General features: G+C 54.9%; 1 protein-coding gene across 1 annotated transcript in view; it reads right to left on the bottom strand.

Annotated features, from left to right (window-relative positions):
• Nucleotides 1-8493: 8493 nt before the first annotated feature.
• VWA5B1 (von Willebrand factor A domain containing 5B1) overlaps nt 8494-13814 on the bottom strand; it is a 37212-nt gene continuing 31891 nt past the window's right edge. Inside the window, exons 18-21 of the mRNA XM_054571440.1 lie at nt 11871-11945; nt 11172-11241; nt 10533-10650; nt 8494-9000 (exon numbers count right to left, since the gene is read on the bottom strand). Of these exons, the coding sequence (XP_054427415.1) occupies nt 8494-9000; nt 10533-10650; nt 11172-11241; nt 11871-11945 (770 nt within the window). The remainder of the gene's footprint in view (nt 9001-10532; nt 10651-11171; nt 11242-11870; nt 11946-13814) is intronic.

The raw sequence follows: 13814 nt of genomic DNA, 5'->3' as shown, positions 1-13814 counted from the left end.
GCGCCCTGACCTTGGACTTCTAGCCTCCACCGCTGTGAGACAATGCATTTCTGTTTTTACACTCCTGTGGTGCTCTGTTATGGCAGCCCTAGCGAGCTAGGATAGGCACAGACTTAGTGTGTATACGTGTCTGTGTGTGTTTCTGTATTCCCAGACTGGAACAGGGCCCAGCATTTCATAGGTAGCACACTTCATAGTTCTTGAGTGAATGAATGAACCTTGGTTGTGACATGTAGAAAGTGAAGAAAATGAGACCAAAAAGCAAAATGAGCAAGATGGTGAAGGGTCTTGAATATCAGGGTGAGAGTTTGGACTTTCCCTCCACAGGCAGCAGGGAGCCACAGAAGGTGTTTTGAGAAGGCTTCCTCTGGCGTTATTGCCCATGCTAGACTCAAAGGGGCCAAGGTGGAGGGAGGGAGAAAAGGGCAGAACTGAGCTATTGTACAGTGACCAGAAATGGGAGCCGCCTCGTGGGTGGCGGTGCAGACAGAGGGGAGGGCCTGCAGAGCGGGCCAAAGGTGTGCAGACAAGGGCAGCTGATGTCTTCAATCTTTTACAATCTCACCTGTTGTCTCTTTCTTACTTTCTTCCTGTCTTTCTTTCTTTCTTCCTTTCTTTCTTTTCAGGGGTGAAGATATTTTTTTAAATTGTATTTTTTTCCCGTTGTTCTTCTTTCACAAAGATTGTTTTGCCTGATCCTTTGGCCTTTTTGCCTAATCAAATCCCATCTTTCTCTTGCCCAATGTGCAAAGCTCATGGGACTTTGGGGGCATCTCAGGTCCCCCCTTGGGGGAGTTGGGAAGAGGGCTGTCCCCAAACTTATCTCTGTCAGTGGACAAAGTCTTAAAACAGGTGCTAATGGAGCCACACAAGAGTTGCCTCAGAGAGCGCACAGTCGGGTGGAGGACACAGGGCCCTATCTGGGGAAACCCCTGGTCTGAGGGAGGAGATAAGGCCTGTGCCCTGGGAGAGAGCTCTGCCCATGATTGGGAGCTCCTATAAGAAGCTGCTGCTGAGAGGGGGCCTGGGAGGCTTCCTGAAAGAAGTGGGGAAGGAAGGGGTCCTAATATGGTGGAGAGGAGGAGGAGTGGGCAAGCAGCAAAGGACCGAGTGGTCACCTTCTCCTTTCCAATCCCAGGTGAGCTGGCTCGGTGTCTGCACACACAGGTGAATACGTAACCAGCACGGCCTTTCAGTGGGCTAACTAGTCATCACGAATCACCCACTTTTAGCAGAGAAAAAAGACTGTTGATAGGGGACAGAAATAGTCTCTAAAACCTCCATTCCTGCTGCCCCTCTTTCCCCAAAGGTCTGTGCAGGCCCTGTGCCTGGAAGGCAATGCATGCCCACAGCGCCCTCTGCTGGACAATATCAGAACAACACTACAGGTCCGGAGTGCCCAGGCATTTGTGCCAACAGCCCCTCATTGCTTTCTCTCAGAAAGCCCCAGATGCTGAGGCCAAGAATGAAGAGTAGGCAGGAACTGAGTCAGTGCCTGGGAGGGTCCACATCTGCAGCCTGGAGGATCTGGGAGCTTATGGGTAGTATAGGGAATAACTAGGTCTGCTTGAGGTGGCTGAGGGAGGCATCATACACAGCTCCCCTCCCCCACAGATATTATAGGGGTGGCTCAGGAGCTGGGGTGACACCATTGTGAGTATCCAGCCTCCACCCCAAGCTAGAGGAGGACACCTCCCAGCAGATTTCCTATGTCTCATTATATCATGGAGGACTTGAGTCCCTTTCTTCTGCCAACCCTGGATCTGAGGCAACTAGACTTTGGGTGGGCGGTCTGGGTGCTTCCAGGAAGGAGTCGTGGTTGGGAGACTCTAGGTGATGCTCAGACAGGGTGAGGACAGCTGCTGCTGGATGGCCGAGCAGGAGACGGTGGAGCTCGGCTGGGACTCAGCTCCACGTTTCCTCCCCACTTCAGACCAGGACAAGGATTAACTGAGCTAAGGGTGCCCAGGTTTCCCAGGGGGCTGGCAGCGCCTTGGAGGGGCCTGGCAACCATAGGACAGAGGGCCCGGGAGACCCAGAGACCCAAACCACTGGGCTCACTTTGTTCTCTGGAGAGTTCCTGGCTCTGAGTCCCTGTTTTTCTGAGCACTTTTTTCAACAGTGTGAGGGGCAAGGAGACTCTTAGCAGGGACTCAGCAGGATACACACACACACACACACACACACACACACACACACACACACACACAAATGGCCTTTATGGGATACCAATGGGAGAAGAGAACAAAGAAACGAGTTTCTTACCGAGGTGGAAGGAGTGCCTGGCTCCTTTAAGTCACTGAGGTGCTTGAGGGACTTCAGGTCCCCCAGCTGCCTCGAGCTGTGGAGGGGGGTCGGAGAAAGGGCTTGTCTACTTCAGGGAGAGCCTGTTGCCCAGTGAAGATCATCCATGAGGGCCATGCCTGCGGACACTATTTCGCTGTGACCTTTTTAGTTCCAGCCTGTTGGCTCTCCAAGGGATCCCTATTAGGGGTTGGTAGCACATCACAGCAATGTTTTTGGCCATTGGGGAATTCCTATTTCAGTCACCTCTTCTCCTGGAAGGCCACAAAGTGATGATTGATTTTGAGGAAACAAGGTAAACTGCTAAAGGGTTTCCAAATGAGCCTTGCATTTGATTTTGGGATCAGTGTGTGTGGGTCCCAAGACACACTGGTGAGCAGTGATGATTTTCACGTAGAGGTATTTTGTGATCACTGACTGTCTCTGAGAAAGATCAGAAACGTAGAAGGCGGCTTGCAGAGACATCGTGGCAGGGGCTGTCTGAGCCTCGCTGGGTCCCCTTGGCTGCTTTCCCCTCTGTGCATGTGGGCTGGGCACCCGCCAGTGCCCGGCTCGCTCTAGCGGCAGAAGTCAGCTCAGCTGGTATGCTTGTGGCACCCCGGAAGTGCCAGCAAATGAATGGCCCTGGGGCGACCCTCACCCAGTGACTGAGTGGAGCTGGTGCACCCCTCCCCTGTTCCTTCCAAGCGAGTCTGCTCTGCTTCCCAGAGTTCCCCAGGTGGTTGAAGGTCCACACGCACGGTGGTGACCTGCTAGGTAGCAGTCCCTGTATTGGTCTCAGTTCTGTCACTATTCCATTGCCTCACTTGCCCAAGAGTGTTTGCTGGAATCACACAACACTATTTGCACTGACTCCTTATCCCAGGCTCTGCTTCTGGGGAAACTACTGTGACCAGCTTGTCCCAATTTTCCCCAGATTGCTCCAGTTTTAAAACTGGGAAGTCCCACATCCTGGGATCTCCCCACCTCAGTCCCAGGCAAACTGGGACAGTTGGCCACCCTGGAGAAACCCAAACCAAATCGGATGTGATGGCAGTGAAGCATGCAGATCCCTGGCTCATGAGTGTGAAAGTCAAGTATCAGCTTTGAGAACAGAAGAGCAGACACATATATAATTTTGACACATCATCAGGTTCAACAGTTTGTATAAGCTAAAAGCCTGTAAGAGAACAGTAACCACCATTTGCAAATAAGCCACTCCTTTGAGAACCGACACACACACAGCCCCAGGGTATGATCTGCTAGTCGTTGGTGGACATTTGACGGCTGATGTCCAGGACTTCCGCGATGTCTACCTCAATGGCTACTGGGCAAAAAGGCAATGTGTATTCCAAGAACAAGAAGTGTCCCAGGCACCATGGGGACATGACAGGAGAGCAGGCAAGGGGATGGGGCAGCACACTGTAGGCACTTGAGGCTCCGAGGGGGACAAGCACCGGCCATGCCACTTGAGCCAAAGCCACCTGGGCAAATAGTGAAACTACATTGCGTGTGTCACCACAGTCGACCACATGGACACGAGGCGCTTTGCCTTGGGAAGCGGCTACAAGCTCAAGACCACTGGCTCTGAGCCGAGGAGGATTGCAGCATGAACAGGAGAACTCCACTTCATCAGGTGGCCTGGGAGACAGTGTTGTGGGGCGCGGGGCCAGGGAGCCCCATACTAGCAGCTGGGGCCTGGCTAGGAGATGCTGCCCAGCTCCTGACCTCGGGACAGATCTCTGCCCGTCAGACGGCCCAGCTGCACAGTCTTTATGCTGTACACCCCGCCAAGGCTGTCTTTATGCTGGCGCTGCGGGGCCCGCTCCAGCCCGGGAATGCGCCCACTCTCTGTTGACTTCTCCGGTCCCTGCTAGATAGGTGGGGGCTAAAAAATATCTCCCACACACCGTGGCAGTGAACACACCACCCATCCTGGGGGTAGCAATGCCCTTCTTTCTCTTCCCCTTTCCAGGGCACTAAGGCTGTGCAATTCGTTTGTGTGTGGGGACCACTTGGAGATGTTCCAATATGCAAGGAGGGAGAGGCAGCATTTGGACCTGGCAACGGCAGATGCTGGAGTGTCCCAAAGGCTCCAGCCGGGCAGGCCGGGGCACAGAGCAGCCAGTCGCCAGCGGTGGGCTGCTCACAGATTGGGGGAGACCCCTTCTCCCCCTTCCTCTCAATGGGAGTCCCTGCCAAGGAAGAGGAGGGGAACAGTGGCCAAGGGAGAAGGAAAGAGCCTTCAAATAAGTGTAGATACAATGGGTAGCAAGTTAGGGGTGAGGAGAAACTTCCAGAAGGCTTTTCGGTTCCAGGTGAATGAAGAGGAACTATTGTTTTCTCAACCACTGGAGGAGCAGGTGAGAACCCACCAGCAGCTGGTCTGGAATCACTCCTCCATTGATCGGTCACAGCAGTGGGGGACAGTGGGTGTCATTCGTTTTGTTCCCAGGCGGGGGACAGCTGGGGAAACACAAGTACCACTGGAAACCGACACCGCTCTCCCGGGATCTGGAGTTGGTCTCCTCAGCTGAGGTACCTCAGAGAGAGGACCCTGCCTCCATGTGGCAGGAAGTTGGACCCTTGAGGCACTTTGTTGTAGGGACTCCCCTGCTCCACTCGGACAAGGTGGCCCCCAGCGGAAGCTCCTGGCTGCGCAGTACCATGTGCTCCTGTGGCCGACTGTACTCACACTGTCGTTGAGTGTCACAGAGTTCGGCCTTCAGTGCAGAGGGCTTCTCCACAGTGCGGTCTGAGGCCACATCCACAGATGGCAGGACCACAGGTTGGGGATACGGTCAGTCAAGATACACGTACCTGGAACGCCGGGGAGCGGGGAAGTGGTTCACAGAGCAGCCATTCTTCAAATGCTTCTCGCTGAGCTTCAGCAAGGACCGGAAACATACCTGAGGTTCTCCCTAGGCTATCCCAGCATGCCTGGCATACAGTAGGCGCTCAACCAAAGTTTTTTGAATGTTAGTGCTGGAAGAACCCTAAGGGAGACCTAAACTGGCATTTTCCAGAACAAATAACCTGGGGAGAGTGACCTTCTGAGTCACCTCATTGGACACTGACAATACACATGAACATATTCTTGGGACCAGGTCATCCTGACCTAAAGAAATCTGTTTCCCTAGTGTTTCCCCAACATATTTGCCTGTAGGACACCTTCTTATGAATTGCTAATGCACATATCAACCAAAGAATAGTGTTGGAAATGCTGATCTAGCGTAGCCTCATTGTTCTACAAAAGATGACATGGGGCCCGGAGAAAGCAGGCGACTTGCCCAAAGCCACGCGGCACCCTGGTGGTGGAGTTTCGAACAACACTTAAGTCCCCTGGCTCTCTGATTGCTGTTTTTTCCTGCTGAAGGCCTGGCTTCGTTGGACAGCGCCATCAGACATTTGACCTCTCCGGACACTTGGGCCAGCAGGGCATAACGTTCCCTTTGCATGACCTAGAAAGCAAGGCCTAGTTTAACAGAGTCCAGATTAATCCCAATTCTAGGGGCTATGGCTCCCCTACTTGAGAACCTTTGGAACCACTCTAGGTTAGTGCATGCGCTCATTGCCTAAGGTTCTTACATTTTCCTTAAAGCTAGTCCCTTCTGTCCTCTGCGTGGCAATCCCGAGGGCACGTTCCTGAGACTGTTGGCCATTGCAATGCCGCTAAAGTCCTTTCCAAATATTTCTGTTGTCCAGATGTCCCTCAAAGCCCTTGGGTTGTTTGAAATCAATGAGGATTTGTTCCTGTGCACCTTTGGGCGCTGGGCAGGGGAGGCAGGGGGGGTGGAGGTGAGCAGTTTGCTTGTGCATCCAAGTGGTACTGAGCTCCAGCTGCTGCTACTGCGGTAGGGTCTGAGGACGTTCTCTGGAGGAGGGGGCGGTGTGCCCACAGACTCCCTGGGTTTCTCGGTTACTCCTTCCAGGTGTCTCGTTCCACAGTGGGCAGGTGTCGGGCCACCATGACCCCCATTCCCACCCCGTCATTTTCTACACTGAGCCTGGAAACCCAGAATCAGGTTACATGGGAGGCTTGATAGCCCAGTCGAGCCTGGCTGTGTTAGAAGATGAAAGAGGCCCAGAAACCACATGTGACTTGTTCAAGGTCACCCAGACAATTAAAGCAAGTGCAAGGTCACTAAGAGGAAAACAGCTCACAGGCAGAGAATCTGGGGGGAGAAGCCCCCAGCTCCAGGACACCCAGAGAGGAGATGCCACTTGCCCAAACCAGTGCCCGGTGTTTCAACTGTCAGCCTGACCATCTTTCCATTCATGGTGGGCCAAGAAGGGAAAGCCACGCCCCTCTCTCCTTCCTCTGCAGCTGGGGCTGCTGGCTGCCTAGCTGCAGGAGTGTTATTTGGGGGGTGCCTGCGAGCAAGTGTGTAGGACGATGACAAGGCTGTCCTCACACCTGCTCAAGGCCTCGAGCGAGAGAGCCGAAAGCCCTAGTTCCTCTTGGTGGTACGACTTTGAGCCAGCACCCCCAGGCATCTTAGGGGTCGTGGTGACCACGTGCTGGTGACTGCCCGGTGGGTCCCTGCCCAGAGGCAGCCAAGCAGCTGACAGGATTTTACACTAAGTCTCCAGCCCCATCCCCTCCCTTGGGGACAGACCTCCAGGTTTTTGTGAGAGCCCAGAGGGGTTGGGGCAGCTCAGCAGGAGGTCCTCCAGGGCTCTGCCTGGAGTGGGGCTGAGTGGGAGCAGCGTGCATCCTGTTGGGGCTGCCTTTTCTCCAGACACCGTAACATTTGACTGGACCCCTTCTCTCCCTCCACTCCTGCTGCAGCCTCGAGTCTTCCTGAGGCTGGGACTTATGCCAGAGCCCACAGGTCCCCTCCAAGGGCAGTTTGATCTGTGGGCCCTCCAGACCTCCCAGAGGGGGGAGTTTTTGCCTGGGCTGTGGGGCCCGACGGGACCACTAGATGAGGCGAGGTTAAGGCCTTGGAGAGGGGTGAGTGTGCAGGGTGCATGGATCCATCCTCGGTGTCCGAGCCGGTGGGCTTCCTTGGTGAGGTCCAGATCTGCCTCCAGGGGAGCCTGAGGGGCAGAGGTCACCGTGCAGCAGCCAGGAGGGAATCTGAGGCTGCAGCATAGATGTCACGACATGGCATCGAGAGGTGGGCCTGATAGAGGGGAGTCCCAGGGCCTCTCAGTCATGAAGCTTCTTCAAAAGTCGTTCATCTCCTGAATAAATCGCATCTCTGGCTGAAGCCACTGCCTCAAACATACTGCAGGCAAGCATGGTTCTCTGTTGCAAAGAAGGCTCCGTCCTGCACAGTGTGACATGGTTAGACAGCGCCCCACTGTCCCAGAATGCAGCCGACACAGGGCGCCTCTCTAGCCCCTCAGCGCAAGGGGATAGAGTCCGCATCAGGCAATTTCTGAAAGTGTGTAAATTACTGAAGGTGCCGTCTCCTTCAGTGGTTTCTCCACTGACTTCTGTGACTCCATCCATCCTTTTGGGACTATTTTTGCACAGACAGCCGCATAATCCTAACATCTCAGCTTGCAGGGTGTTTTCCCCTTGTCTGCCTCTTCTCAGCTAGGAAGTCACAGATAATGTCAACTGATACTAAAGCAGATGAAGGGCCCCCAAGCTGAAAGACAAGGCCCTGGGTGGCTCCTCTGTAAAGTGCTGGGAAGGATGGTTTGCCGGTTGGTCTGTAAGCGGGATGTAGGGGTCCTGGACTGTCGCCATGGAGACCAGTGCCTATCCCACCATGCAGCAGGCAGAGGTGGTCTCCCATGCCTAGCTGCAAGCTTGTAGGTCTGGTTACGTGCAGCTTTGGGGTTTGCCCATCTACCCTTTTGTCTGAGGGGGTCATTGCCCACGTGACCCCCTGCAGCAGGAACTCAGGTTTAAGTTGTATTCCCTCTCTACCCCCAGGGTAAGTGAACCCCACAGCAGCCCACCTGTCCAGGCTGAAAGGAACCTTTGGACCTTCCAGATATCTAGTCCAACTCTCTCACCTCACCCGCTGATTTCACAGGTGGGGAAACTGAGGCCCAGAGAGGGGGCCTGGCCTGGCCTTAAGTTGCACAGCTGGGTGGTAGCAAAGCTGGGACTGAATTCAGGCCCCCTGATGGCAAGTCCAGGGCTCTTTCTAGCGACCAGTGTATTGGCTACAGCTTCAAAAGTTCCCGCCACCAGGCCCCGGTGGACCCCTCCCGATCTCCTCTGCCCGGCCCCCCCCCCGCCCCCGACTACACATAGTTCGGGTTGTAGCAGAGCATATTGAACTCCAGGCTCTCGTCCCAGTGCCGCAGGAGCACGAACAGCTGGAGGGCGGCCGCCTTGAGCGTGCCCCGCGTGCGGCCCTCGGGCACCTCCTGCTGCTCCAGCCACGAGCTGGCCTTGGCGGCCACCAGCTCCCACTCCACGAAGTAGGATGCTGAGCTGTGTTCCAGCCACGCCAGCGCCACCACCGTGGCCCACAGCTTCCCTGTGTGTTCTACCACAGCTCTGAGCTCCCCGCCTGGCTTGTCCTTGGCCACAGGCTCCGCAGAGAAGGTGTCACAAGAGGGGCTCTGGGGTGAGGGGCCGGTGCACAGCTGGGGACCAGGGGTCTTTGTCTCGGACGGGCGGGCTGTGAGGGACACTCGGTGGCAGGTGAAGGGTGAGGTCCACTTGAGCTTGTCCATAGGGATGTGGATGGCATCGCAGAAGGCTTGGTTCAGCAGGAAGGCTCCAGAGGCTAGCTGCAGAGACACCTGTGGGTGGGGGTGCCCCTCAGTGGGTCTCAAACATCTGAGCCCATGGAGCCAAGGCAATGCCAAAGCCTGGGTCCATGTAGCCCGCCATTCATCTCCCTGCCGCCCTGGGGGATCTGCGGGATCTGCGGGATCTGCGGGGTACCCAGGCCGCCGGAGCATCTCCATCCTTTATCCCACAGGCACTCCAGACTGATCCCTCTCCGAGCCCAATTCAACATCTGCACTCCAAACCTGCGTCATGTCCAGGGCAGGCGGGCCCATCTCGGCCACTGGGGCCATCCTCCGCCATCAGGCAGGCTCTGGGCAGCTCACCTCCCCCCTGCACCCGCCACGCCAGTCAGCGTCCGAGACCCGACAGGTCTGCTTTCTGACCACCTCTGCAATCCATCACCTGCCTTCTCGTGTAGTCCCTGCTTCTACTTTCCTTCCCTGTCCGCACCCCCCCAACAACAATCTTCCCTGCAGCCTCAGGGGTCTTTGGAAGGCACAGGTCCCGTCATTCTTTGGAGGTTGTCAGCTCAGTGGCTTCAACTTCCTCTTGTGATGAGTCCAAACTATGGTTTCCAAAGTGTTGGTTCATCCTTGAGTTTTCCTCTTCAAACCCCACTCTCCAGCTGCCACATGCTCTCTCTCCCCCGCTAGGCCTCAGCTATCACTCCTCACCCTTCAGGCCTCGGCTGCACCTTTACCTCCTTTAGGAAGCCATACTTCCTTCTTCCCCAGCCGACAACAAGCCTGGGGAAGGGACCCGCCCCCCCAACCTCAGCTTGTCCCACCACACCTGACCTCTCCTATCATAGCCCCTAAGTAGCAGAATTGCCTGGCTCCTTGTCCCTGTTCCCAGTAGACACTTAGTGCTGTGAGCTCAGGGACTATGTTCATCTAGTTCAAGGTTGTCTCCCAGGGTCTAGCACTGCGCCTGGCTCAACAAATCCTTGCTGAGTGAATACACGCGTGGCAGTCTATTGCCCAGCCTATTTGGAAAGGCCCTGAGTGCTTGGATGTGCTGGGACTGGAGCTGTGCAGTGAGGCTCAAACCACGTCCTTCCTTCCAGCACCCTCTGCTCCCCATGCCCCCTGGCCCGCCTGTGGCCGGGCCACGCCCTCTCGCTCCTCCATTCAGACCCCCAGTCCGGACCTGGGCTTCTCGCCCTGCCACAGCGTGCTGCGGTGTCTGCAAAGCCACCGGCTAAACACAGTGCGTGTCCCTGGGGTGTTAATTTTACTCACCTAAGAGTCATTTCAAGGCTTATTTTTCTGTAGTGAAAAACAGATGCACATAGATGGTGGAGTAAAATGTAAAATTCCCGTGAATTTTAAAAAGGTAGCAGATTGCAAAGAATTTTCACTATGCTGGTGCTGGCTTCCAGCCACACTCCTGGCCCCGGTGGGGGACTCCTGCAAGCCCCTCTGCCCTGCTGACTATGTGCGTGGGAAGGTCTACGTCGTCTTCCCTTTGCCGAAGGGAGGGGTGGGAGGAGGCTCATGGGAAGGCCCCTCGGGGTAGTGGCTGGGGCCGGGACACTCACCAGTGGGATATAGTCGAAGCTCTGGCTCCCCGGCGTCGACTCTGGACCCTTGGTCAGCGGCTTGCTCAGGAAGCCCTTGGCTGCTCGTGTCAGCAGCCTGGACTTTTTGAGATTCAGCCTGTGTTGATGAAGTCAGAGATGAGTGGCCACAGCCACCCCAGTGGTGTGCTTGGTCATTCCCGCCCCCCCCCCGACCCGGGGCTCACACAGCAGCCTCTGGGAGTCAGGCCAGAAGGGGTCTGACAGGGGGCAGCCTCCAATCTCCTCATTTGACAGCCGGGGAAACTGAGGCCCAGCTCAGTGAATGAGTAGCAGCCTGGACCAGGTCCAGGCCGGTGTTCTTTTTGTGACCTTCCTTTGGTAGCATGTGTTTGTTCAGCCTGTGGTCAGAGTATCTCATGCTGGCCCTCCCAGGGGGTTGCATTTGAAATGAGACCGCATTGTGGGAGGTGAGCCAGAAGTGGGGATGGGGACTTTCTGCAGTGGGATACCTGGAAGACAGAGGCATCTCTGGGTAGGGGGGATTATTCACTTTTTGTCCCAATGTCAGGCTGGGCCTGCCTTTGGCCTTCCAAGCCAGGGAGAGCCCCCGGAAAACGGGTGGTGGTAGAGTGTAACCCCGATGGAAATCCCACGTACCTGGATCCAAACAGAGTTTCAGGGGTCTTCAAGGAAGAGAGGGTGTTGGTGGCCAGACTGAGCAGGGGACCTGGAGAGCCATAGAAGGAGAGTTGTTGCCAGACAGAGGGCCCTGTCCAACTGCTCACTGCCCAGCTGGGGAAACAGAGGCGCAGAGCTGGGCAGGGGTGTGCCTGCGTCCTAGGGGTCTGAGGTGGATGTTAGGCTGCAGGGCTTTCTCAGAACTGCTTGGTATGGGAGGGGTGAAGTATATGGGTCCATGTATAAGAAAAACAGGCCTCCAAGTTTCCTTGACCAATGCCCTCGGGCATCTTCTGGAAGGTTACCTGTGGACACAGTGACAGCTTCATATCAACCCCCCTTGTCCCTGAGTGGGGACATTGAGTTTCCTTCTATGGCCCATTGATAGAGGATTCTAGACAGAATGAGGTGGTAAAGGGGTCCTTCGGCTGGGAACTGGGAGGCCTGATTCCGGGCCTGGCTCTGTCACTGACTTGCTGTGTGACCTTGGGCAAAGCACTTTGTTTGACCTCTCCAAGTCTCAGTTTCCTCATCTTTAAATTGGTGATGTTCCTACTGATATGACACAGGGTTGCTTTGAGGAATAAATGAACCACCGAGGACTCTGTTGGGCTAAGACACTCTCCTGACCGAAGCATCATGTTCACCGAGGAGAGAGCCGGCCGACGGTCCACGTACCTTCAGAAGCCGGGGGCTTCTCACGGCCTGGGGACGTGGTCTCGCTGGAGGGCGCAGCGGGGCTTTGCTCCACTCCTGCAACCAGGGAAAGCCAGTGAGGCCTGGGCGCCCCTGGTCTTCCCTTCCCACCTCCCATCCCGCTCCCCTTCCCCCCAGGAGAATGATGGCTGAATTCACAGAACGGGGGGGAGGTGGGCTGGGACAGCGAGGTCAGGGGTTCCATCCCTACTTGGGTGGACCTTCATCTTCTAAAGATACCCCCTTGCTTTGTCGTAAGAGTCAGAGTGCCTGGGTTCCAACCCTAACTCTCCCACTGACTAGCTGCGTAACCCTGGCAAAGTTACTTCCTTCGTAAATTTTGATTGTGAATGAGGGATGATAGTATCTATTGTGCAGTGTTGTTGTAATGCTTCAATGAGTTGATATAGAGACAGTGCTTAGGGCTTGGCTTGCAGTAAGTGCTCAATAAGAGCCTGAGTTACAAACCCATCAGGGAAGTGGGAGCAGGTCAGGGGCTGGGGGTGGGAGTTGGGGGTCGGGGGAGAGGTGGGCATGAGGCACCGGGTCTGTGCCTCACTGTGGAGGTCTCGTGCCAGCTCCCTAGGAGGCACCAGAACACGGCACTGACTTATCAGAAGGCTCTACACCTCGGTTTCCCCATCTGTAAAATGGGGGTAATAATTGTACATAGTTCAAAATGAGTAATCGGTATGATTATTCTTAGGACTGTTCTTTCAAGAGATGGAGAGTGATGGGCAATATACTATAAAAGAATAAACCAAATTATGGAATAAACTTCACGCACAAGTATGTTCATCAAATCCTCTGGTCCCCTATGAGACTGTGAGTAGCTCCATGAGGGCCAAGAAGCTCTGTTTATCACTGGGTGCTCAGCATATGGTAGGGCAGCATGGGAGTGAACTAGCGACTGAATGTCTGAGGCCACCAGGAGGCAAATAGCTGGTGTTTAACCCCCTGGGCTCTGGAGCCAGGCACTCCCTGGATTCAAGTCTTGGCTCAATGATGTATCAGCTGCGTGGCCTTGAAGAAGTCACTTCACCTCTCTGAGCCTCAGCTTTCTCATTTCTTAATGGGGACAATAAAAGAAATCATCTCAGATGATTATGAGGAGCCATGGATAATTGGGACAGTGCCCAGCACACAGGACGCTCTCAGTATGTGTCAGCCATTGTCACTCTTGAGGAGGGAAGGGGCTTGGGATAGGAGGGCAGCCTAGAAGTCATAGACACTTGAGTCTGAATCAGAAGATAATTGAAAGAAGGAATTTGTGATTTTGATGGAAGCCATGAGCCACCAACAGCTGAGCCACAAAAAAATTAGAGAAATTTCCTCTAGTTTGGAGACTCAGCATGGCTCGGGGTAGAGGTGGTTTCCCAGCTTTGGAGGCTCTGAAGGAACCAGAGTTGGCAGAACCCTTCAGTTCTAAAGAGCTCCTTCACCCCCTCACATTCTGTTCTTTTTGTAGCCCATCAATGTCTGTAAGAACTTTCTAGTCCCTCAGGTAAAAGAATTTGTTGTGACCTGGGTTTCTGGGCTTGTGGCCAGGTGGGACCTCTAATGTACCCCCTTCCCTACGCCCAGAAGGAGGTAGGAGATCTCCACTGTACACACGGGGGCACTGAGGAAGGGGCTGGGGCTAGTGCAGCAGCTGGGCTGTCTTTAAATGGACAGAAACACACGCAGGCATTCAGGACACAGAGAGTTAAAACCATACTATGAATTTGTGCAAAGTCACAAAAAGGTCAACTCGTGGATCTTCAAAGACCTAAGTTGTGGGCACAATAGAATCAGGTGAGGGCGGACGGGAAGCTTGGGAATCCTGAGCGAAGCAGATGGTGGGACCCAAAGAGATGGACCTGCCTCTCTGCTCTTCACTTTCCCCCTACTTACTAGGTTTCCCGGCATTTGGTGCCTGGGAGGACC

This window comes from Pteronotus mesoamericanus, unplaced genomic scaffold (assembly GCF_021234165.1).
Source record: "Pteronotus mesoamericanus isolate MK-2021 breed Mesoamerican mustached bat unplaced genomic scaffold, CSHL_Meso_final contig_221, whole genome shotgun sequence".
NCBI lineage: Eukaryota > Metazoa > Chordata > Mammalia > Chiroptera > Mormoopidae > Pteronotus > Pteronotus mesoamericanus.
The sequence above is the reverse complement of the archived record's forward strand: the minus strand, read 5'-3'. Positions and strand labels throughout refer to the sequence as shown.